This window comes from Hippocampus guttulatus, chromosome 9 (genome assembly GCF_054856545.1).
Source record: "Hippocampus guttulatus isolate MCC_2025c chromosome 9, RoL_Hgut_1.0, whole genome shotgun sequence".
Classification (NCBI taxonomy): Eukaryota; Metazoa; Chordata; class Actinopteri; order Syngnathiformes; family Syngnathidae; genus Hippocampus; species Hippocampus guttulatus.
The window spans coordinates 8,293,473-8,318,447 of NC_141269.1; the positions used below are offsets into that span (position 1 = coordinate 8,293,473).

Here is a 24,975-nt window from a genome sequence, read left to right on the forward strand (position 1 = left end):
CCACCCCCCACTAGGAAGCTAATGAACAGCCCTGCCCAATACACTAAAATCCGTCTTGAACCACATCCTACAGATTTACACCTTACCACACATTTACAGTTGCTGTGGTTACATAAATCCTTGCTGGTTGTCAAACACAACCAGAACACACACACACACACACACGAATGTGTGCACGTAGAACAGACCATTAAAAAAAAATACCCATGAAAAACATAATGGGATTATGATAAAGGTCTTTTTCCCATGCTTTCCATTGTCACAACATAATGTCAGCGAATGGCAACATCCGGCTTTGGGGTGTCACGGTGCATAACTTTTGTTTACCTGCTGTTTATGACTCACGTTATTCATCTGTTGTCATCAGCACATAGCCTGTCTTTTAAAAGAATTGAGAAGGAAATTGTCCTTTGAAGAGAATTTATATTTTTTTAAACAATCTTGGTAACCAAGATAGCGATATGACCTCCAAATTGGCACTGGTGCTTTTCAAAACAAAATCCTACCAAAAGATTTGCTGGAAAAGATAAAAACTAAAAACATAAAAAGTTCACATTTTGTCAAAATCAGGAACTAGGCAGGATTTTTCTTTCTGATACCTACTAGTTCTACTGCTGTTGCTGCTGCTACTACTACTACTCTAATAATAATACAAAAAACAACTCTTATAATAGAAAAAGATAACTTTTTTATGTTAGTCATCTTCAATATTTGCCTGTGAGTATTCTCCTTCACCCAGGCAGTGGAATCGTTCACACCTGGTTGTCTGCGGTTGACTCTGCATAACCACCACAATCGTTTCAGCTGTTCCCGCGGGCTTTTTCTGATTTGTTTTCATTCTAGCAGAAGCTTTTGCGCTCGTTTTTCTAACTGTGGTGGCTGTGCTACTGATCGCTGCCCTGCAGCCTTATATATTCTGTTTATGCACCAGTATTCAGAGCAGAACACAAATGATACGAATCGGTGAATCTCACAACGCCGCAGCTCTGCTTACCTTATGGCCATGACATGATGATAGATCTGTGTAATCAGCTATGCGTGGTAGAAAATAAAATATCTGATCCCTGCAAAAGTCACAAGGAGAGAAACCAAGTGTAGGCAACTGTATTATTAAAAATTAGCCCCACTGTTTTGTCACCATAGGTCTTCACACATTTTCTGACATTGGTTTCTGATTTGGTTGTGTAATACTTGATGGGTGAGTTGCTATTCCAGACTCCAGAGAACCAAAAATGTCAAAACAAGCAACTAAAAGGTCAATTTTCCATATGAAGCGTGTACACTGGATGCCCACATGCTTGTGGTTCAGCATTCGCAGATTCACAGAATTTTTTTTACAATATTTTGTCATGTTTTTCAATATTTTGGATTTGTTTGGGGGGTTTTTTGTTTTATTTTTGGGCAGCCAACCCCTGTTTTCCATGGAAAACACATTGGACGTTTATCACCATTTTCCCAATAATGTTTGGTGGTGTTCTTCGCAGCTCTCATGGCTATATACAGTATATTTTTTTCTTCAACAGCATTTATAATGCCCATCAATTATACGTGGATTTTTGCTTTACGCAGTCACTATATTCTGCAGAAGAAGCTGCCCACTCTATTGAAAAAGTAACTCATATGTTATGCAGATCTGTTCTTTGTACTCCATCATCAGTTTTTCCATGACGGTTGTTCATTTTAGGTGTGCGAATGATAAAACAGGTACTGCTTCAGGTTGATTCCAGTCAGAAAAGAGTGACAACATGGACACCCCTTTAAATTTCTTTCTTTGGATAAAACGTGATAAGGAATGAATGATGCAGCCGCACAAAGTTTGCACTTCACTTAAAAAAAATTTTTTTAAAAAAGAGAGACACAACCAACAACATGACATCAAACTCTTCTAATGTGAGAGCACAGCGACAGAACGAGCATCTCTCTTTTGTGTCGGCTCAGTCCTAACCCATCCTGTGGCATTTCCACCCCCTGGCTTCCTTTTGTGGTCACCGCTCATCATTTGCAGCTGTCACCATTCTTATCTGACCCTTGACCTTGGCCAGAGCGCCACGCGTAACCACAGAGGCCTTTGCCCCGAAGCTCTCCTCGCTGTTTACGTCACTGTCGCAACTCGAGCTCGCCGGCGAGGTCACAAGCGGGATGGCCGAATCGGCGGGGTCTCGATTGCTGTGGTGGGTCCTCGTCACCGCGGGGCAAGTTGAAGGTGGCGAGGCACCTTGGGATGGAGGAGGGGTGTCACACGGAAAGAGAGGCTCCAGTTTGTTGTCCAGGCCAGACGAGTCCATCTTGCGTGCCTCCTCCCCATCCGAGTCCGAGTGTCTGATCCCGTGCTGGGCCTGGTCGTCCAGCAAGGTGACCAGGAAGTTGATGTACTTGACGGCCAGTCGCAGGATCTCGTTCTTGCTAAGCTTTTTGTCCGGTGGATGCGTGGGGATGAGCTTCCTCAGCTCTGAAAAGGCGCCGTTCACGTTCTGCTGCCGCCAACGTTCGCGGGTGTTGGTGAAGACGCGGCGGGCAATTTTCTGAGGAGGACCAGCTGCACACAAACCCCCCCCAAAACATTCAGTTGGACCAAACATTGTGCTTGACACAGAGCCATGATGAGATTAGCACTTCATTGGGAACTTCAAGGCAAGGCAAAGCAGCTTTTTTTTTTAATTTGGTGCATTTCATCCACAAGGCAACTCAATATAATTGAGTATAACATTAGCTCTTTGGTTTGTAAGTGACTTTAAAATACATTTAAAGCAAAGTAATGAAAAAAAAAGTATTTTACTCAATTTACTCAGAGTTCACAGTGCTAGAGCATGATTTTTGAAAATTCTTAGAACTTAATCATCGGTATGGGAAAATAACTTTTATGAACCTTCAATCGGGGAATTTAAAACCCATAAAATTGTCGTACATTTTTTGAGTAACTCCAGTATTTCAATTGTTTCATTGTACTGTATTAATGTTGTTTTTTTTTACTGTAAAATGGTACTCGATCACACAACTCAAAGCACAATATTTTTGTGTTGATGGAACGGATTTCAGTGGATCTTAGAACAGTAAGAAAGACATGCTAACCACCGGGTTCCGGCGCTACCTGTTTCCGTATGTTTTCTTGAATGTTTCTCTCCTACAACGTTCTCAAAACATGTATGTTAAGTTAATTGAAGACTGGAAATATTCTCCTTGGTGTGAATGTAAGCAGGGTGGAGCGAGATGGTGGCCGTGACGACCACATGACACTCTGTGGCAACCCCCACATCTCGGCGGGGGGGGGGGGGGGGAAATTTAGTTCCCCGTGACTTTTCTGCCATTTTCAAATGAATGCGGTATTCTCAGGCCGTTTGATACTCTGCCGCAATTCAGTTCAAGTGTAACTGCAGGATTAAAAATTGACGTGAATGCAAATTTTAAAATCATCTGCCTACAATAACGGGCATTTAATATAAGGTGCGTCTCGGACATCGCAGGTTAGTGTGAGGCCGATGCACAACAAAAGATTGACACCCTTAACAAGTCACACACCTTTTTGGTTGTATTTCCGCAGGAGCGGCGATCTTAAATATCAATTAAATTGACACAAAATGGGAGCAGAAGTGGTTGCGTTTTTTACAGATCATTTCTATCCTGTACTACTGTCACGTCATAATGAAGGTTTTGACAAAAAAGGTGATATTTATATATATTTTTTTATTCTAATCTCATATTATAAAATGCATTTTTTAAATGACACAATATTTTGCTCACCATCATTAATCTCCATCTCAAAGTGTGCGGAAGGTTTTCTCCTCACTCGGCCGCTGGCGATGACACCGTAGCTTCCCCCGGAGGCAGCCAAGAAAGAGCTGAAAGAAGAGAATAAAAAAGGTAAACAGCATGCAGGCAGCACAAACAAGAGCGGGGTGGATGTTGTTCGGCGAGCCAGAAGCTGTTTGTTTGGAGGCTTCATTGATTGGGAGTGCGTGGAGAGTTTGAGGCCAGTCTAATAAAGGTCACTTAGTGGATGATTGCACCTCAGGAGGGTGCGGTGGATGACTGCCTCCTGCCGTGCTAGCGCACCAGACAGGGACGGGGCTTCCAGGACAGACGGAGAAGTCATACAGGGAGATCATGTGCACAACTCTACTGCTGCTGTGGCAGAAAATATATTTTGGGGGTGGGGGGGTTGCACAGTTGGAGGGCTTGGATAACGAGGAGCTTTTTTCTTGTCGCATTTAATGAAGCAGACTTTGCATGAGTGAAGTCTTAAAGTGAGATAGGATGCCTATTAATAGAACACATGATTACAAAATGGAGAATAAAATGAAAAAAAATCAGCTGACTAATCATTTCGCTCACTAATACCAACACTACTTTGGGTTGGCGTGGTGGATCAGTGGTTAGCCCGCTTTACGGTTCTGAAATAATGTGGTTGCATAAGTGTGCACACCCCCCATAACCGGGATATGACCGTTTGTGATTAACCAACCACATTCAAACTAATGTTAAATGAGAGTCAGCTGCTGACAAACCCAAATAAAGTTCCGTTGTTCTAGTAGGCTTTTCGTGACTATTTGTGTGTGCTTTTGTGGAAACACAAATTTTTTTTAGGTGTGTCCCTCACCTGGAGAAGAATGGATGAGCAGGCTGCAGGTACGTCTGAGCCGACACCGATGGACCACCTCGGACCCCGGGCCCTGACGAGCCTCCGGATCCACTGACGGGCAGGCAGGCCAGCTGAGTGTGACGCAGCTCCAGGTGAGGAGGCCTTTTGGGAATCGGGTGCAGGGCGGTCAGCGGTGGGTTGGGGATGGCGAGAGGGGGCTTGCTGTGGGCCAGGCTGATGACGGGAATGTGCAAAGGAAGCGATGATGATGTTGTTGGGGGTGGGAGTGGGCCCAGGTTAGTCTTGACCGGCAGGAGTGGCGGTGGGGAGGCAAGTGTTGGCGACTTAGTGAGGGAGCCGCTGATTGCCGGTCCGCTTTGATGTTCCTCCGTCTCCATGACGACAGGCTCGATGCACGGATCGGTCGATACGGTCGTCTCGGTGTGTTCGGGGACATCTTTGTCCTCGCCAGCGCATGATGGCGGCGAGGCGCTGGGAAGGGAGTGCGGGGAGGCGTGTGGCTCAGAGTTCGTCCTCTCCATCATGGTGCACCTATTTTGTGTGTGTGTGTGTGTGTGTGTGCGTGTGTTGTCCTTGCTCCCCCTATATATGATGACGACTTACACAATGCATTTACGCTTTCCTGCAGGTTGCTATTGTTGATTTAAAAAAATAAAACTTTTTACACTACCTCATTTCACATAGCAAGTAGCATTTTTACCATAAGACTCAAAGTGTCACATAGTCATACACCAGTGCCTCCCCACTATTACTGGGACATGGTACATATTTTAAAATAGAAAAATCTCACAGAACACCACCAAATCCAAAATTTCACAAAAAGTATATATACTGGAAAAAAAAAAGATCTTGTCTCAATTTACTCACAACTTTCCTCATTGTGAAATGAGGGCCTCTTTATTTGAACCCTATTTTGTTGACATGTGAATGGCAACAGGTGAATACGGGGAGGTTCATTGTACCATCTGGCGGCGGAGCATTCAATCGTTTGGCGTGTCACCATATGTCGCTAGCATAGCTAGAGGAAGAAAAGTACATTATTTGTAGTGAACAAATGATCTCACAGTGGTTCGCATTTGCTGCTCTACACAAAAGTTGTATTCTTTCAAAAGGTGGATTTATACCGCCGCCTTGAATTGCACATAACTGGAATTGTTGTTTTGAGGCGAGTTTTACAACGAGCAAGTGACCTTTAATGGAGTTTTGGGCGCAATATGACCCAAAGTGAATGTCTGTATTTGTCCTTAAAACACATCCTGCATTGAGAATTCTCAGATGCCTCAAATGAATTTCTCTGTGTGTGTCCGTGTGTGCGCGTGTTGGGAGGATGTGAGTCAAAATCCTTTTAAGCGTTCAAAATATTCCCCCGGCCGGTGAAGATTGGATGCATATCAAAGCTTCTGGGGAACAAAAGAAGAAACACACGTGGGATTTAGTGTATAGTTGGCGTATATATTTAGAGAAGGCTCTACACACGGTATGTCAGGCGTTGCGCGCCACGATGGGACACACACAGGAATGCCGCGAAGGAGAATGCTGATCATTCGCATCATATACGAACGCGGTTGTAGCGAAGACAATTGTTGTTTAAACTGAAGTGCTGCAGTGCAAAGGCTGACATGGTGTAGGTGTAGTTCGTGAGTCACCATCAGCTTGTAGGTTTTGCAATCACACTTGTTCCTGTTTTCTTGTCACTTAATGGTCACGACTTTTATTTGGGACGGTTCCCTCTTTCACAATGATGCACGGTTTGCCGAGCTTGTTGTTTGAGATTAAACAAAAGCAACAACACAAATTCATTTCAAAGGAACATTTTGTTTCTACGCATTTTCAAAGGATTACATTGATTTTTTAAAAATATATGCATAGAGTATTTCATTTAAAGTAGCAGTGTCAGACCAGTTTGAAAATGGAAAGATTTCTTTGAATGATAGTTACCTTCGACTTCCTCCTGTTTGCATACACGACAGCACATACAGCAATAATTTAATTTGTGAATTTGTGTAAATAAAACTTAATGTTTTGGTTGATAACTATTTGTGAACAAAATCATAAGATGAGAGGCATGGATGCAGTTTGATGATCATAAAATGCCAATTTAAGTAATTATGTAGAAGTTTTAAATCTGCCAAAATAAACAAATACCTGTGCAAAATAATTATTGTAGTTTAAAATGAATTACCTTTGTGTTTATAGTATACAAAAGTCAAGTAAATAATGCACTTGTCACAATACAGACACCTGATAAGTATTTATCATGTTTATTTATATTTTATCAATTACAATATCCTGCTGCAAATTCGATTTTGACCGACAGTAAAATATTTGTCCTGCGCTGAACACATTTTTGAGACCACTACCGTGTAGACAGAGCTGCCATAAAAGAACAACATTGATCGTTACCAAATAGTTGTTTCCGTAATGGTTAATACAACTCTATGTACAATCATTCATGTTTTTTTCAATTGATTTACAAAAAAAAAAAAAACATTAAAATGATGCTGTAAATTTGAATTTTTTTTAAAAATGTCCAAAATTATATTGACAATACTTGCATTTTAGAACAGATTTATTTTTTCTTTGCGGTTGTCTCTTATGCTTGATTAAGTTGTGATTTGTTTGTCTAACCTAGTAAGCCAGCTCAAATTTGTATTAAAAAAGGAGAAAAAAAGAACAGGTCAAATCAGTTTGAAATTCCTGCTTAAAATGGTAAAATGTTAAGAGTTGTAATATTGAAAAGGCAGCAGAAAACACTTCATGATGCTAGACGCTCGTTATGACGTGATCAAATATATATTTCAAAGCAATGGACATGAACAAAAATAATACTCACGTGCACACGATGGCCTCCATGTGGCTTCAGAATCCAGAATTGTGTCCAAAAAAGCATCGAGGCTCGTGTAGCATCTCGTCATCAAGGTTTACGTTCTGTCTTTGGAGCCAAAATTGTCTGAGGCGCCACTCAAACTCTTTCTTTTGGAAAAGGTACCCAAAAATAAAAAATAAAAATAGGAATCAATGAAAACCATGTAGATCCAGAAGTGGAAGAACACAATGCTTTTGTGCTGTCATATGAGAGCAAAGGAAGAGTGAAAGCGCGTATGGAGATGATGTTGACACCGCTGTCATCCTTCAAGTCTCTCGCTCAGGGCCGACTTTCTGACTTTCTGTCTGTCTGTCTGTCTGTCTGTCTGTCTGTCTGTCTGTCTGCAAGACGACACAATGCTGTGACTGGCTCCCATTCGGAATGCTTGGACTCAATTGGGGGGGCAAAGAGAGAGAGAGAAGCTGGTCGGTATGGAGGTGAGGTTGGTTGTGTGCGTGCGTGTGTGTGTGTGGGGGGGGGGGGGGGGGAGGTCCCTGTTGCGAGAAGAGTTTTCCGCTCCCTGCTGGACAAGAGGATGTGCTGCTACAATGTGGTGGCTGCTGATAAGAGCCTCAAAAGCTGCCTGTGGCCTACAGATAAGAAACCTCCAACCCACAATACTAACACCAAGCCCTCCCCCCCTCCCACCCCCATTACCACCACAACACACACTTAATAACACACACGCAGCTTGATGTACACTACGGATGGTCAGTAGTACAGTGGATTGGATTGTAATCAGCCTGCTGCACACACACCTATAGTTCATGCGTGATTATGTTTATGCTAAAAATATGACAATGGGGAGTACATTAAAAAAAAAAACAATTTGTCAGTATTGCTTTGGCACCCACATGAACACAGACATTTATGCTATTATACGGTACAAGAGAGACTAAAAAAAGATTTCAGTGGAATTAAATGTGAATGCAACTGTCTTCTTTTAGGGTTAGCGATAATAACATAGTCAATATATAATCCATCCATCTATCCATTTTCTGATCTGCTTATCTTCATAAGGGTCACGAGCATGCTGGAGCCTATCCCAACTGACATCGGACAGTAGGCGGGGCACACCCGGAACTGGTTGCCAGCCAATCACACTCAATATATAATTATATATATGTATGTATGTATATACTGTATATATATATATATATATATGTGTGTGTGTGTGTGTATGTTATTGTTATTGACAATACTAGTTTAGCCTGTACTACTGGTGACAAATTCCTTGTGTGTCCTACATACTTGGCCAATAAAGATGATGATTCTGATCTGATCAATATGCAGCAGCACTAGTGGTCTGCACATTTGCCCCACATATCTAAGAATCAGGGTTCAAATCTGTGTGTTGTTTGTATCCCCCCCGCCCCCCTCCCGCTCCCGGACTGCCATATGAGAACAAGTTTGATAGAAATTGAATGGTCAATATCAGTTTACCACCTGACGCAATTCCCCATCCGACAATAAACTGTTTATGTGAGAGGTCTAACACAGGGCACCATTTAGGCTGCATTGAAAAGCACCCCCTCTCTACTGTACAAAGCGTGTGTGTGTGTGTGTGTGTGTGTGTGTGCGTGCGTGTGTGTGTGTGTGTGTGTGTGTGTGTCGCAGGATGGAACATTTTTCATTCATGGGACTTGAGCGGGAATCTGGGATGCGTTGGCATTAGCGCACCTGTGTTGCTGATGGCCAGTAAGAGTCGTCATCATGGCCACTTTCCTCTCCGACTTCCTTCCTAAATGCGTCTCTCGCCTGCTCTTTGTTCTCGGGGCGAGCGGTAGGCCGTCTGCGGCTGTCGCAAACTGGAGGTCAGCACCTTTTCTCCATTCCCTCGGTGGTTTCCTCCTCAGACGCTCGCCCGCACACAATCATGATGTCCGCGCGACTGTAGCATGACCTTGGAGGTCCTGGGAAAGAGAACGCTTTGCTGAGTAACTGCGCGACAAATCTGTCATTGGCACCATTATTGTTGTATTATTGCTGTAGCCCGAGCTCATCATCATCATCATCGTCATCATCATCATCATGATCATTGTGGCCGTACATGAGAGTCAATATGCAGACTGCAAATATTCGGTGTATTGTCTGATGCTGCTTTGCATCCAGCAGCTGCAGTTCCACTTGATCAAGCAATCAACACATTAAAATAAAACATAAAAGACTGGAATAAAATTGACACCGTCACGATGACAAGCAGCCCTCTCTGGCCCCATCCTGTACCTCTAATATGATATTTAAGAAACTATCACACCTGACGAGGCAAAAAAATATATATCTTTTTTTTCGGGGGAGGGGGGCAAAGTTTTTTTTTCCAGCAGAGCTTCAAGCATAACGTTCTCCTAAACGATTTCTCGTAGTCGCTCAAATGACGGAAGCAAGTGCACGGTGTGTTATACTGTTGTGGTCATGATGTTGAGGAACTATCGTTCGCTAAATTTGTCTCCTTCAGGTGTCCGTAGCAGATAAATGGCGGCGAAAAATGGCCGCCTCCTGTGAGGGAAGCGTCACCTATGTAATATAATCAGCCGTTACTTCAACTGCAATCACATTCACAAAAAAAAATGTATGTTGATGTGATAGCCCACACTCACCCTCGCACACACACGCGCCCACACACACGCGCACACGCACACACACGCGCCCACACACACACACACACACAAACGGAGTGAGAGAGAGAATATTGAAACAGTGCGTTTTTGAAATAATGACGAATAATGTCCAATAATAAATAATACTTTCAGTGTTAAATTTTCCCGCTCTCAAAGTACATAGAAGGTAGCCCAGAAGACTGTACAGTGAGAACAAACACACACACACATACGCACACACACACACACAGAGACGAGACACACTCCACTAAGTGGACTCCATGGCCTTGTTTCCTTTGCCGCATGTAAACACTATTGTGTGCACAGTGATAGTGATCATAGGAGCTAATTGTTTGGGGCAATATTCGCGGTGCAATTGATGGAGAAAGTGACAAACAATGGCGCGCACACTCGCCAGGACACATGCGCTAAGTTCTCCTCCTCTTCCTCTTTTCGTCTGCTGCGATACGTCTGCTGCTCTTATTGGCCTCATTGTCCTGGACAGTTCAAAAGATAAGGAAGATAAATAATATGACACGAGTCCTAATACACCTCACCGGTATTACGACCATCAACTTTATTGTGAAATTGCTCGGTTTCAGTCCTTTTCTTGTCGAACTTTATTGTTGTAATATTGTGACTTGATTGTTGTAAATGAGTGTGTTCTTGCCCTTTTCATATTCTTCGCTCTCACCTTACTATATCATTATTCTCATGAAATTAGGAATGCATTATTTTTGTCATTGAGTCCCCTCCTCACCCTTTTAAACTTAATTAATGCATTTTCCCAGGAAAATTGTGACATTTTTATCAACAAAATTGCAAGTTTCACTTTTGTTTGTATTTTGACTATCCAGCTAACAATTGAAATATTTTCCGTCTTTATAATTTGACTATTATTGTAACATAATATTCTTATATCATTATTACAACCTTTTGTCATTATTGCAAATTATCACTATGCTGTGCTCTTACTATTACGACAGGTTGTTGTGATGACTATTCTGAAAAAGATTGGGTGTATTTTTTCTTATTATTTTAACTTTGATGTCTTAACATGAAGACTATTTTTTAACTATCATTGTAAAGTTGCATAAATTCCAACGAAATTATTCTTCATATTATGATTATTTACTAGTTAGCACATCCGCCTCACAGTGTAGAGGTGCAGAGTTCGATTCCAGGCCCTGGTCTTCCTGCGTGGAGTTTACTGCATGTTCTCCCCGGGCCTGCGTGGGTTTTCTCCGGGTACTCCGGTTTCCTCCCACATTCCAAAAACATGCGTGGCAGGCTGATTGAACACTCCAAATTGTCCCTAGGTGTGAGTGTGAGCGTGGATGGTTGTTCATCTGTATGTGCCCTGCGATTGGCTGGCAACCAGTTCAGGGGATACCCTCGCCTACTGTCCGATGACAATTGGGATAGGCTCTAGCATGCCCGCGGCCCTCATGAGAATAAGTGGATGGATGGATGGATGTGAAAAGTTTGTGTCCTGAAATTACAACACAATTGCTTGGCGAAAATGTTATACAGTAATATCCAATGTTTTTTTTTAAATGGTAAAATGTTGATGATCCCCACTAAATTTGTATTGATACACAAAAATGTTAGGTTGACTTATGATGACTTAATATGATGACTTTTCATGCAATGTTGAGAACAAAAACTCTCACAATTCCATTGATTTGATTCTGAATATGATGACCTATTCTTGTCTCTTCCTTTTTGTTGTTGTTGTTTTTTACTATCTCAATGTCATAGAACAGTTACTCTCGATTATTTGAATCTTCTGGCCACCCTCAGAACCGTAACAGCAGCGGTCGCCTATCCACGGTCACACATGGCTCAGTTTCCCAGGATGCACCTGGCACGGGGCAAGCGAGCGGATGCAGGCCACAGCTGTTTCCTGTGCACACTTCCTGGTTTGCCTTTCAGAGGCCTGCTGGTTTTGGGTTGTATTCGTGGGGTTGATAAGGGTGATGTACACGAGTGGATTTCAGACTTTTCCAGTCCGGATATGTCCGCCATGGGCACAGGTGGAGGACAGCATCTCTCACTTTCACATAAACTGTGGATTTAAAACATAAGATACATTCAACGCAACTCAGGGGACATTGACGGAATGATTCAAAGATAAACACTTCTCCTTAGTGTCTGCTATCTCTCTTTAGACTTCCTTAGTCAGCCAAGGGGATTTCAGCCGGGTGGGGGGGGGGGGGGGGGGCTAATGAGAACATAATGGGCTCAATCAATTGTTTCCTTGATTTAACACACCCTCTACTTTCCTCATCAACAGCTGGACACAAGCCAGAGACGCTACGCTGAGAAGACCGAGACTGCGCTCCCTGGACACTTCATGAAATACATCTAAACCATTGGTCACCAACATGGTACCTGCGGAGACCAGGTAACTCCAAAGTACCCCCTGCAGGCCGGTTCTAATATTCGCTCAACAGTCATGGGTCGTTGTGAATTCCGAGGAATATTGTAAAAGTGATCATTATCATACTTTCAATCCTAAGATTTATAAAAACAAGGTGTTTTGTATCCATAATTATCTTTCCGGATCTTGTTCAATATTGGGTGATAATTAAGATTCTTCACAAACAGGTCGAACTGGTCTCAAGTGGATCGTGGGTTTAGGGGTGAAAATCGATTTTAAAAAAAGAAAAGAAAAAAAAGATGGGTCTCTGTGTGCGTGTTAATAATATTCTATATTTTTGTGTTAGTGCACACTGCACCCTAAGCATCCCCTCAGATTCACTTTCACAAAAAAAAAGTATTAAAAAATAAAATAATATAACAAAGCAGCTCACCTTTAACCTCCGGCTGCGCGTGACCTGCATCACCGGAAGTTGTTAGTGGTTAGCAGTCTGCACTCGCATCTTGTGGCCAGAGCTATTGCACTATTATCTTTTTTTTTTCTTCATTATCCTCATTCAAAGTTTGTTTCGTGTACAATTTACAGATGGCGCTAGCAAACAAAGGTAATCTGAAGAGACAGGAGAAAAAATTAAAAACGATACACGTGAGCTACGATAGTGACGTTTTTGCACCGAAGACGCTGTCAAAGTGCGTCCCGTGCCGCCGGGTCACGTAAGGTAAGCGCTGATTCCGATTTACACATTCACAAGCTCTTGTATCGACTTAATTTTTTTGTTTCGTTCATGTTCGGGCGTTATGGCTGTTGCTCATCGTGGCATGAGCGTGTGTATTAGAGGTAAGATCGGGCATTTCGGGTCGGGCCTTAAAATGTCAATCATTGGTTCGGGTTCTGGTCGGGTCGGGCTTTTCTCTCGCTGACTTTTTTAAAAAAAAACTCGAAGCCGTCAATAGTTTTGGCGACGAGAGACCGTGGTTCGCAAAAAAAAAAAGAAGTCGTCTCATCACAACACGTACTGTACTAAACTCTTGCAATGACAATTCAAAGAACTCCTTCATGTCTCTGTCTATGATCCACCCATCATTATTCTTTTTTGTCTCTCTGCTTCTCTCTCATATAGTGCCGCGCTAGATTCTTAAAGACGTACTGCCGCGGTGGTTTACGGCCCAATTTTCAACCCGTCAAAATGATGGACGGCCTTAAATTTTCCCCGTCCACTCTTAAAAAAAAAATCCGTCAATGATAGAAAATTGTCGGTTAATGTAACCTCTTCAGAAACAGAAATATAAAAGATGTAAATGTTTATACAGTCTTGTTTAACTTAGATTTCGTTCCAAAAGACAGGCTTTGTTATCAGAAATCACCCCTCCTCCTCCCTCCTCCTCAGAAATAAAATATGAAATGTCGGGTTTGCTTCGGGCTCGGGCCTGCAAATCAAGTTAAGTGATCGGGCTCGGGTCGGGCTTAAATACCCTCGGGCCGGTTCGGGTCGGGCTTGATTTTTTAGGACCGATCTTAGCTCTAGTGCAGGGGTGGGCAATTATTTTTTGCATAGGGCCACATGACAACCAGAAAATATTATGGAGGGCCGGATCAAAAGGGTGAACTAAATTCGACATAATATTAATTGGATTTCTTTATTTAAAAAGCAGTATTTTGCATTTTTTGGCACGTTTTTCAGACTTTAAGAGTACATTATTCCGTCGTATCGAACGGGATTTGCTTGATTTGGCGCTACTGCGGGCTTCCGTATCGTCTCCCTCTTCCTCCCTATGCTCTGCAACTTCAAGTAACTGTCCAAATGAAATGAATGCAGTTGTTAACATCGAACCTTAATTGTGTACCAACCTTCGGCGGGCCGGATTAAAAAGACCAACGGGCCGGATTTGGCCCGCGGACCGTAGTTTGCCCACCTCTGCTCTAGTGTGTACCGTGCAGGTGCAGTAGCGAGTCGATCGAGTGAGGTCGGTTGGGCACCGATGCTATATAGCTTCAGAAATGTGTACTCCTCTTTTTCAAACAATGCAACAGAAAGACAACATCCCATTTGATTCTAAAATGGGTTAAGCTCCGATGTACACTTAGCGTGTGCGTGCGCGCGTGTGTGTGCGTGCGTGTTGCGTACCCTCAGGTCATGGTGACACGGTGTGGAACAACTGCGTATTGTGTCATATTTCTCATCATCTGCGTTTGCACAGTCCAAATTCCACAGTTGTGTTGCAGTGTGGCATGTTGTCGACCTCCATCCTGTAATAATAGGAAACGGCGCATCACTTTCCAACTTTCTCTCACACGCTTCTCTCATTGTCCCTCTGTTCCATGTTTGCGCGAATTGATATGTTGTTGTATGAAGTATCTGTCCTGCCATAATGTTTTATTTTATTACCTGAAGTGAGCCCTCACGTCGCTGTAAATATAGGATGAGAGGCGAAAAGTTAAAACATCGATGAGTTGTTCTTAGCAGCCTTAACAACTTCCACTCTCGAGGGAAGAATTTCTACAAAAATATTGGAGTGCATCTGTGTGTAAACTTATCAAAGTAGGTTTTTAGGGGTTGTGATTTGTGTAATTCTGTTCGTAAAGGCACCGAACGAACTGTTTTAGGGAAAGGTTCTTCGAGCTTGCCGAATCAAAGCATTGCTGTGAGTGCCGTGATTTTGTTATTTTGCCGTTAGAGGGAGACAAAGATTCATCAATTCAACGTCCCGTGGCCCACAGTACTTGCACCCGTTATTAAAATCAATCCACAAATGAGTGAACCAGTCGCCTGATTGCACACAAAACAAAAACAGGAAGAAAACAGGACACGTGATTAAACGTCCTGTTTTTGTTGTGGATCAATTTGATTTTAAAGTTGAAAACTCCCCTCAAAATACATAAAAAAAAATACATGGCCCTGTTGTTGTGTTTTATGTAGATGTATTATTATGATTAATTATTGACATTACACTTGCTGGTGAAATACATTTAAACTGTTTATTAAATTATACAACATGACTAGTATCATTTTTTTTTGAATATTGAAATATTTTTCTAGAGTTTTCCATTTGAAAGTAGGTCAATTTGACGACATCATCACAGGGGTGACATCAATCTTGTAAAATAAAGAGGCTATCTTTTCATCCGATGTTCTGCATATTTTGAACTGTGGAATCTCATTGACTGAAACAACGGGTGGTGATACTGTAGTGCACCGACATGGACAGTAAACACTGAATAAACCCAAATAAAGTAAACGTCTGTGTCCAAATGTACTCTATCTACCTCACCTGTTAGGAATATAAACCCCAGTCCAATAAAAGAAATGCAACTTTATAAAACATAATAATGCTCAGTTTTCATGACAATTAATATTGTATGTGGCATCTATCTGGCATAATATGTCATTAATATTGATGCCATAGAACTAGATTGCATTATACAACCCTTGGCAAAAATCGTGTGGAATCACCAATCTCAGCTACTGAATTTGGGGGGGGGGGAGCAGATCTCAGACACGACGCAAAGACGTTTCAAAGGGCAACTTTCCGGCTTTAAGAAACACTAAAATAAATGAAGAAAAAACGTGGTCCTCAGTCATCGTTACATTTCAGACCAATCATGGGAGTAAAATATGGAATCATTCAATTTTGTGGAGTTAAAATATGGAACCCGCTTGTAAATTTTCATTCCCAAAAACTAAAACCTGAATCAGATTAGATCTGCTCGCTCATCTGCAGTTAAACAGCAGTGATAAAACATCGGAGAGCTGTTGCGCCAAGTGGACTGACATGAATTATGGCTCCGTGACCACAGATGTCAGTTAAAAAAAAGAAATGGAGAGAATTCTCAAATTTCTTAAAGAGGGCAAATCATCAGGCGTTGTTGCGAAAGATGGTTGCTCACAGTCCGCTGTTTCTAAAATCTGGACCAAGTACAAACAACATGGGAAGGCCTACTGATATACCAAGGAAGACATCAAAGCGTCAGGACAGAAACCTTAAAACAAGACGTCTTGAAAACAGAAAATGGACAACAAAAGAAATGTCCGCGACCTGCTTTGTGTCTACCAAACCAAACAAGTGGATGAACATCCACCAAGATTGATGATTGCATAGTTTTTTGCCAAGGGCGGTACAGAGAGATACAGTTCCCCGGACTCTGCGCTGGTGGGCCGCTCGTGTGCGGGTGGTCCGGTCCAGGTGGAGGAGGGAAGGATTAACACCACGCGTGCCACAAAGGGGGAAGGATGGAGTAAACAAGAAATGGAGGGAAGAAGAACATCTTGGAGACATATGTGCTCCGAGGCCTGCAGATCTGCTTCATGAAGGCGCCGCGCTCACTTTCAATTGAGCAAACTGCAGCAATAACCTGTTCTGCATTTGCTCTGTGCACTTCCTAGTCACAGTTACTGTAATGATACAAAAACTCACGCGCACACAGAGCAACTTCTGTGTTCTAATTTTGTAATGTTTGACTTGCACATAAATCTCTCTTTTTGAGTTCAACGGAGCATTTTTGGAATCATAGATATCAATGAAAGTAACGTACAGTACAACGCACCAGCAGATTCACCAATTCACTTTTTTATTTTTTTTGCCAGTTTCTGTTTACAGAACTAACTGAAAGGAAATCTTTTGAACAAGTCTCCCGTGTCTCGATGAAGGTTGTATAAAAACTCCAGCCAACAATCTAACATCATTAAGATGCCGTGCGTTGACTTCAATTTGTATTTATGTGTTCTTGTTTGTACTTGGAAGACTTTTCTCTTTTGGCCCTCGCCCGACCCCGCGTGTTTGGATGTCGCCAGCGAGGAGGCAGTGTGGAAAAACAAACGTGGACAACTTCAGTACACGTTACCTGGAACTGTTAAATGTTATTTTGGTTTATGCTGTGCTTATTAGCCGCTATTAGTGTTCATCGTACCATGTGTGTGCGTGCGTGTCTAACAACTTTGCCCTTGTGTAGCCGACGGGGTGAATGTAGTTATAGTGCTCGGGTTATATTGGGGAGTGAATGCTGTGAAATTGAATGTCTGGACCATTTAAGAAAGGCCTCTTTGTCATCTTTTCAAATAAATACGCACCAACAAGCTGACTGAAACGAAACTGACATTGGACAAAATATCCGGTGCACCCAAAATTCCGTTTTATCAAAGATGTACCTAAATGCTCCCACGGCATTTTTATACACCTTTCTTGAAAACTGATGATGTCACAATGTGATGACACATCAGTCGGATGTATTTACGTTGCGTCCTTATGAAAGATGAGAAAAGAGGACTAATTACAAGAACAAGAACAAGTCATACTTTATTTTATGGTGTCATGGTTTTCACTTTTGTTGCTTTGAATGAACTGTACTCAAACTCTGACATTTCTCACCAAACGACAGTGTACTCTATATTTCAGTCTTATGAGATACAGAATACTGTTCGACCTTGTTGCAAAAGGTTACAAGAAAGCCAGCTGCTTGGAACCATTTGAGGCAGATTTTGAAAAATGAAACTTATGCCAGTATGAAAAATACAATGGGTACAAAAAGTCGACACACCCCGGGTTCAAATGGCAAATTTTTGAAGGACATCCATCTGATGCGGTGGAAGTTGTCTGTTGCACCACGGCTTGTCCTCTGAGGTGTGACTACAAAAATGTCAGGCGTTATTTGGAATCCAACAGAGGCACTCTCCAATGGCGGCACGCGTGTGCTGATTCCCACTTAACATGATCTTGAATGGGATTGGATAATGCTGAACAAAGCCACATCCTGAATTATAAATGTGCAAGTACACTTGTGCATCCACATCCGTTTTTTAACCCCCCCCCCCCCCAAAACCAATTTGGATTGAGTTGTCCAGGTTAGAGGTTACAATTGTGGAAAACATCTTGAAATAATAGATCTGTCTAATTTTTTATTCTCACAGAAACCTGGCATTTGAACTTGTTTTTGGGGGGGGGGGGGGGGGGGGGGTTCTAGACTTTTTATATCCACTGTATGGCTTTAAAAATCTCATCCGTGTAACAAAGCAAACTACATGCAAGGCTCCTCTTGTAGTTAATTATACTAACAGTGCACTTTAATAAACTGAAGCTGCGTTGGAATAAGTCAAATCTTTTATTGTGTAATAGGTGTTAAATGATACATTCCTGAATTGGCAGGGAAAAAAACCCCCATCAAATCTAAGATGTATATAAAATATCCTACATTGGAGCATCAAGCAATTACAGTGCTAAAGCAAGAGGAGTGTTTTCGGGTCCATAAAAATGTAAGTAGGTGTCCTCCCATGAATCGAAACTGCGTGAGTCAAAGGGAAGGTCCTGTCCAAAGGCTGCATGGCAGTGCAGATGTCCAAACAAGATGGCAATCCCTTGGAGAGGAGGAAGGACAGAGTAGGAAGGGTGTTTAAAAAACGTCCAAGGCTCAGGTGGTGGTACGGCTCCGGTTGGAGGAGCGGAATTCTGGCGGGTGCGGGTTGGAGAGCCACTGGCACGACAGAGTCCTTGACCGTCTTGCAGTGTTGATGTTGTCTCTTGAAGCGTTTCCTCCGCCGAAGAAAGCTGCCATTCGCAAACATATCGGCCGACATGGGATCCAAAGTCCAGAAGTTTCCCTTCCCGGGAAAGCCGGGCTCCCGCGGGACCTTGACGAAGCAGTCGTTGAGAGACAAGTTGTGTCGGATTGAGTTGTGCCACGCGGGGAACTTCTCCCGGTAGTAGGCAAAGTTCTGGCTGATGAAGTCACAGATCTGACTGAGTGTGAGTCTCTTCTTGGGGCTCTGGAGGATCGCCATGGTGATGAGGGCAATGTAAGAGTAAGGGGGCTTCACCGAAGAAGTGCGGCCGGAAACGCCGCAGAGTCGGACCGTCAAGTCTCTCTGGTGTTGCCGCACTGAGAGATCCGCGTCTTTCTGCTCCCCACCACCCCGCGCGCCAAAGTCGAGGTGCACGTGCTCGGTAGCTTTGCAGTCCAAAGTCATGGTCCTCGGTGTGAGCAGGTCCAAAGCACAACTTTCCCTTGCTTTGATTCAGTTGACTGCATCTTTGATTTTTAACGTCCCCCCCCCCCCTCTTCTTACTCCTCCTTCTCCTCCTCCTCCTCACCTAAACAGCACCACCTCATTCAAACAGCCCCTGAGGCGTCCCATCTAATGGTGGCAATCTGATGAGATCCAATAAAGAAACCGGATTTTTTTTTTTAATTATGCTTTTTAAATTTCTGTTTTGACAGTACTTAGATTCATGCAGAAATTATGGTCAGGGGTACTCAACTTAGCTACATCAAGTCAAGTCAAGTCAACAGTATTTATAGAGCACTTTCAAACAGCCATCGCTGCATACAAAGTGCTGTACATGGAGCAATTTAACATGCACAATAAACAGTAAGACAAATCGGAAATAAAGACGGTAGAAAGCACCAAACAGTAAAACCAAGAACAAATCTAAGTCATGCTGAGTCGAATGCCAAGGAATACAATTGAGTTTTGAGGAGGGTTTTGAAGATGGGCAGCGAGGAGGCTTGCCGAATGTTCAGTGGGAGGTCATTCCAGAGAGAGGAACCAGCAACAGAAAAGGCTCGATCCCCTCTGAGCCTCAGTTTAGTTCTTGGTACTTCTAATAAAGTCTGGTCCACATGTCATGTTAATGTACACAACAACAAAATGCCCCATTGGGTGCAGTTGAGTGACAAAATATGAAATAATGTATATTAATAAAATACCGTTTTAAATCAAATCAATCATTTCCACAAATGAGAACTCGCCAACCTTCTCAATCCAGTGAGGTGCTCTCCATCTTCTTGACAGTCCAGTAAACCCCCATGGATTCACCCAATTATGGATTTTTTTTCCCAATATTTAAACGTGTTTTGGGAGGGGGTAAGACACACGTTTCTTGTGGAAAACGCTTATTGGCAGTATGTTACCGCTTTTTGAAGATTTTCTTTGCCGGAATATTGGAAAAATCATTCCAACCCATTTCGATTAAATGGGCATCAATGACTCTTGGATGTTCGCTGTTTGAGGATTTCTTTGCAAGATTTTCACATATTTTAGGGCTGAAAATGCTTATTTGCGGTACAACCCCCCTTGAAAAAAAAAAATAATGCAACGGAATGGGTGTCGATTCGCGAATTTTCGCTATTCAGACTTATCAATATTTTCTTGAATAATTGTGCGTTTTGGGGGGTCGAAAAGCCATTTTTCATGGAAAACGCTTATTAGTGGTATAACTGCTGAAGCCTTTTTGTGGAGTTAAAAAATATAAACCAAATGATTGTCAACCATTTGTCGTTTTTGCTATATTTGCAGATGGTTTTTTTTCCAGAATTACTGTAATTTTGGGGGAAGCCTGTTTTGGCAGTACAATCCCTCTGATTCGAGAATTTGGCGGGTTTAAAAAAAAAAAAAAAAACAGATTCAATTGAATGTGTCAGAATTATTTGTGGATTTTTGCTGTTTGGCCCATTCCCTATTCCCTGCGAACACAAGGGCTCCAGAGTATAACTTGTCTACATACTGTACATATAACCAAAAGATTTTTCGGAGGGTTGTCAGTAAGAGAGTTTGCGTTATTTGCTCTGGAGTGCTCAGTGCTATGTATAATGTAGAACTAACTCGACCCACCAACTTCAGCTGTACAGACAAAGTCTGCTCTGCAGGCTACACATTGTATAAAATACCATCTGTTGTTATTTCACGAGGGGGAAAATTTGAAGTGATAATTTGAGGTGGTATTCATGCCGTAACCGTTGTTTATATTTGATGTTCGAAATGAGCACAGCAGGTGAGATTGGTGGATTACGATGCTTGATTTTAAAATAAAACCTTGATTTGAACAGGCCCGTGTTTTTTTTTTTAATGTTCTTGGCTCATTCAGCTCATTTCCTTTGGCGCTCGTCCTTGGTGGATGTTTTGGCAAAGTCAAGAGAGGAAAGTCACTTCGGCTGTTTGGAATTAGAGAAGGACGTCATAGGTTTTATCAAACAATAGTTTGCGCAGCATCCGTCCATGTGAGGCCACCCACTGGGGCGAGAGCTCCACACTGCATGCGGGCTCACAGAACGGTGACGTGTTTTAACGCACACCGCTTCCCTCCCGCTCGTGTGTTTGCAATTGGTCCTACGGTACTAAATATATCACCCCTCCTGTTAGACGACTGTAATTAATGTGCTTCGAATATTGGATCTGTGCTCCAAATGAGGCAACAACGGGCTATTCACACAGATTTTAATCCAGACCAACAACAACGTTCACACAAAATTGCCTTTTTATATCCTCACAAACATGCACACCAAGAAAACCAGTGACCCTCATAAACTAGTCATAAAATACCACCCCAAAACCACACTCAACCCAAATAAAGAAAAAAAAACACCCCAATCCACACATTGACAAAAACAAAAAAAGGAAACATCAATTACTGAGTGCCACAAAACACAATTTGGCTGTTAGGTGGAGAGAGTTTCTGCAGTAAATGGCAGATGAATGCACCAGCATTCCATGTTTTGAGACATTTGCAGCTTCACGATTGACCCTCGGCGAGTGTCCACATCGCATTTCTCCCCAAAGATCCGCTCAAACGTTAATTTAGATCTTTAACTTAACAGCCACAACAAACATAAACACTCTAAAGTGTTTTCATAGACAGACATCTTCCTTCTGTGAATGTAGCAAATTTAAGAGCTTTCAGTTTTTAAAATTATTATTCTTATTTTTAACCGTCAGTATTTGTTTACTCTGATGCGCCTTTGAGTTGGCGCGGAATTAGCCATCAGAGCAACTTTGCAATACTGAAGCGAATGTAATACACAGTAGGATAGAGAGACACTTGTGCTGCTGGCCGTGAACGCTGCAATGGCGATTTCTCATGTCGTGGTGAATTTACAACACGTGGGTAAGCGGTGAAATAAGGCGTTCATGAGTTTGCATAGCTCGGTATGAAGTGGGGGCCGGTGGGGTAGAAGTACTCCTTAGGTGGTGTGTTTGTACTGAGTGGAGGTCACTCTCACAAAATGTCCACACTTGAGACAGTGTGAGTTGGAGTTGCTTTCCTTTCTCGGGATATGCCAGCAGTTGACGCAGCGTACCCTGTACTTCTTGTACCTTTAAAACAACAAAGTATTAAAAAAAAAAAATACAATACGCATCAAGGAAAACAAAACTAATGTATGCTATTTCCTGCAATTGTCTGGCGACCAGTCCTGGGTGAACCCCAGCTTTCGCCCGGTTACCTGAAATAGAGTGCAGCTAAACTCTGACCCTATCCAAGCTAAGTGCAAGAAAATGCAGGACTGAATGAATACATGATTTTTTTTAAGGAACATTTTCTTTTTAACTACAGTGTGAGTAGTGTGTGTTAATATTGATAAGAAGGAAATACCTTATACCGCAAGCGTTGCAGAGAGGGGTCCCATCTTCTGCATCTCTCCACATGGGGGTCTTTCTGGTACAGCACGACGCACAAACTTTGACCCCTAGAGACAGTCAACACGCGTGAGTTCACCACTTTTGATTCCCAATCAGGCACAGTCGCGTGAACTTCTCAGAAAATGTATTTAGTCCAAATGTATCAGGTGAAAGCCAGTTTGCAAATAATAGTTGTGTAGCAGCGCCTCCCAGTGGGGAAAATATGTAAAACAAAATCACCAGAAAATTATATAAAGTCAAAATACTTTTTTCCTAGCCGCCCACATCCGGTGTAAAAACTGCCAAACAAATCATGTGCATCACTCGCTGTGGCAACTGTAGACTTAAAAGTCAATCAACAAGAAATGAAAATATTTAGAACAAAAAATATGCAACGAATAGTAAAAATGAGAACTCTCGCCTCTTTTGCTGCAACATGGAAGTTTAATTAAAGACCCTGCAAGGTGAAATGATGTACTGTATGTTTCTAAAGAACATAATCAGTGGAAATTTGTGCAAGCGAATTTTTTGCAACCCAATTCAAATTTTTTTTTAATCTCGTCGTCGTAGTGTATTCAATCAAATATAGGTTGAGCATGATTTGCAAACCATTGTATTCTATTTTTGTTGAACACATTCCGACTTCATTTGAATTGGGTTTGTAATGTTGCCAGTGTTGTTAAAACACTATTTCACATGTTTGAAAATTATTCGTTTTTCTGTTTGTTTGTTTTTTTTAATTAAAAGACAAAATAGAGCAGTAAAAGTGACAGCGGCTTGAGTTGTGTCCAATGCAGGTACCCGAGGCACTAGGTTCACTGTCTTCCTCTGAGTTGCTGGTCGTTCGTGATGTTTGAGTCCTCCTCCTCCGTTTCCACAAGCTCCTGCAGAGCACCTTGCTGAGGTGGAGAGAGCGAAAGAGACGTCACGAAGCAGAGCGATTGTTCCACGCATTTGTAGATATTCACAATGTGCATCACCAGGCATCCTCCTATTGGATCCTCACCTGTACTTGGATGTGATGCGGAGCCGACACTGTTGCCTGCTGCCATTCAGCTCTGCGTTCATCCGGAATGCGACTCCCTGGAAGTGCGGGTCATGGATATCGCCGCTGCGACTGGGATTGACTTGCTTTCTAGCCGTTTTGTTTCTCCACAAGTGCTGAGCCACGGGCGTTTCACTTCCCTCCTTTGACCTCAAGTGTGAGGTCACTGTGGTGGCGGGAGAGCGCTGCGGTTTTTCCTCAATGGGCATACGTGCACTGTGCGATTTTGATGGCAGCATGCCGTCATCTGGTTTGGAGGGCCAATGACTGCCCAACATTAGGTTTGCATTGCGGTCGAGGGTGACAGCTGGCCATGTTCGCTTCACGCTGTCTGAGTCAAAATCCTTTTGACGATTAAGGGATGTATCAGGCATGTGCACGAGGGACAAAGAACTTTCAAAGACCTGGGTGTCAGCATCGCGATGTTCCGCGGAGGAGCGGTCATGACTCCCCTCCAACATGTCAACATTCGACACTGGCTGTATTTTAGATTGCCGAGAGGACACCGGAGCTTGTTCCTCTGCTGCGTCTTTGTCAGGCACCGGTGGTGGCCCACGAAAAGTCATCTCTTTGTCACCAGTCTCGGCTTTAGAAGCAAAGCAATTCTCTTGCTCATCAACCACTGGCACGCCATGAGTGGAGATCCCTGCAACGGGTGATGGTCTCAAAGTGCATTCAACACTGGCACCAGTTCCTGATTTGTGTGCAGAGGCGACACCACATTCGGTGGGAAAAAACAATCTCGAGTCCGCATGCTCTTCTCTGAGATCAATGATCCTCTCACACTGCAGGTTGATCAGACTCAACACTCTCCAAGGGCTGTGGCCTCCAGGTGGGGACTCAATTTTGTCCTTGCCGCTCACCAGCCGTTCATTGTGTTCATAAGGTGACAACAAATTCGGATTGACGGAGGCTTGGGCCCTTTCAACCTTTTCATCTTGACTGTCATTCATCGATCCGATGTCCAGTACACCACTTTGCAAGGAGGCCTCAAGTTTGGAAACCTCCTGGAAAAGGTAGAGGACTGCAGATTCTGAGGCATCTTGTTCTGCTTCCCTTTGATGGCTTTCAAAGAGGGCCACCTGTGACCTTTGACCCTGGCTCAT

The 24,975-nt window shown here is 42.8% G+C and overlaps 2 protein-coding genes, 1 long non-coding RNA gene and 1 pseudogene across 5 annotated transcripts; 1 reads left to right on the plus strand and 3 right to left on the minus strand.

Annotated features, from left to right (window-relative positions):
• Window positions 1–703: 703 nt before the first annotated feature.
• lyl1 (LYL1 basic helix-loop-helix family member) lies at window positions 704–7,864 on the minus strand. Of its 3 annotated transcripts, XM_086120938.1 has the most exons (5): window positions 7,431–7,864; window positions 5,465–5,997; window positions 4,595–5,068; window positions 3,739–3,836; window positions 704–2,536 (listed from the first exon to the last, which is right to left on the minus strand). In XM_086120938.1, the coding sequence occupies exons 3-5, from the start codon at window positions 4,972–4,974 to the stop codon at window positions 1,986–1,988; spliced, it is 1,029 nt and encodes a 342-aa protein (XP_085977064.1). In that variant the 5' UTR covers window positions 4,975–5,068; window positions 5,465–5,997; window positions 7,431–7,864; the 3' UTR covers window positions 704–1,985. The 3 variants fall into 3 exon arrangements, with proteins under 3 accessions (XP_085977064.1, XP_085977063.1, XP_085977061.1); XM_086120937.1 differs by having other exon boundaries at window positions 4,595–5,615; XM_086120935.1 differs by having other exon boundaries at window positions 4,595–5,997.
• Window positions 7,865–11,624: 3,760 nt separating this feature from the next.
• On the plus strand, window positions 11,625–15,931 carry LOC147200167 (uncharacterized). Its single transcript, XR_015101916.1, has 3 exons — window positions 11,625–12,096; window positions 12,357–12,467; window positions 13,029–15,931. It is a non-coding gene; the product is annotated as an uncharacterized LOC147200167 (long non-coding RNA).
• Window positions 15,932–18,635: 2,704 nt separating this feature from the next.
• On the minus strand, window positions 18,636–19,398 carry LOC147200168 (forkhead box protein D2-like; annotated as a pseudogene).
• Window positions 19,399–22,076: 2,678 nt separating this feature from the next.
• Window positions 22,077–24,975, minus strand: zglp1 (zinc finger GATA like protein 1). Its single transcript, XM_086120867.1, has 5 exons — window positions 24,520–24,975; window positions 23,831–24,387; window positions 23,626–23,723; window positions 22,799–22,892; window positions 22,077–22,521 (listed from the first exon to the last, which is right to left on the minus strand). The coding sequence occupies exons 1-5, from the start codon at window positions 24,973–24,975 to the stop codon at window positions 22,389–22,391; spliced, it is 1,338 nt and encodes a 445-aa protein (XP_085976993.1). The 3' UTR covers window positions 22,077–22,388.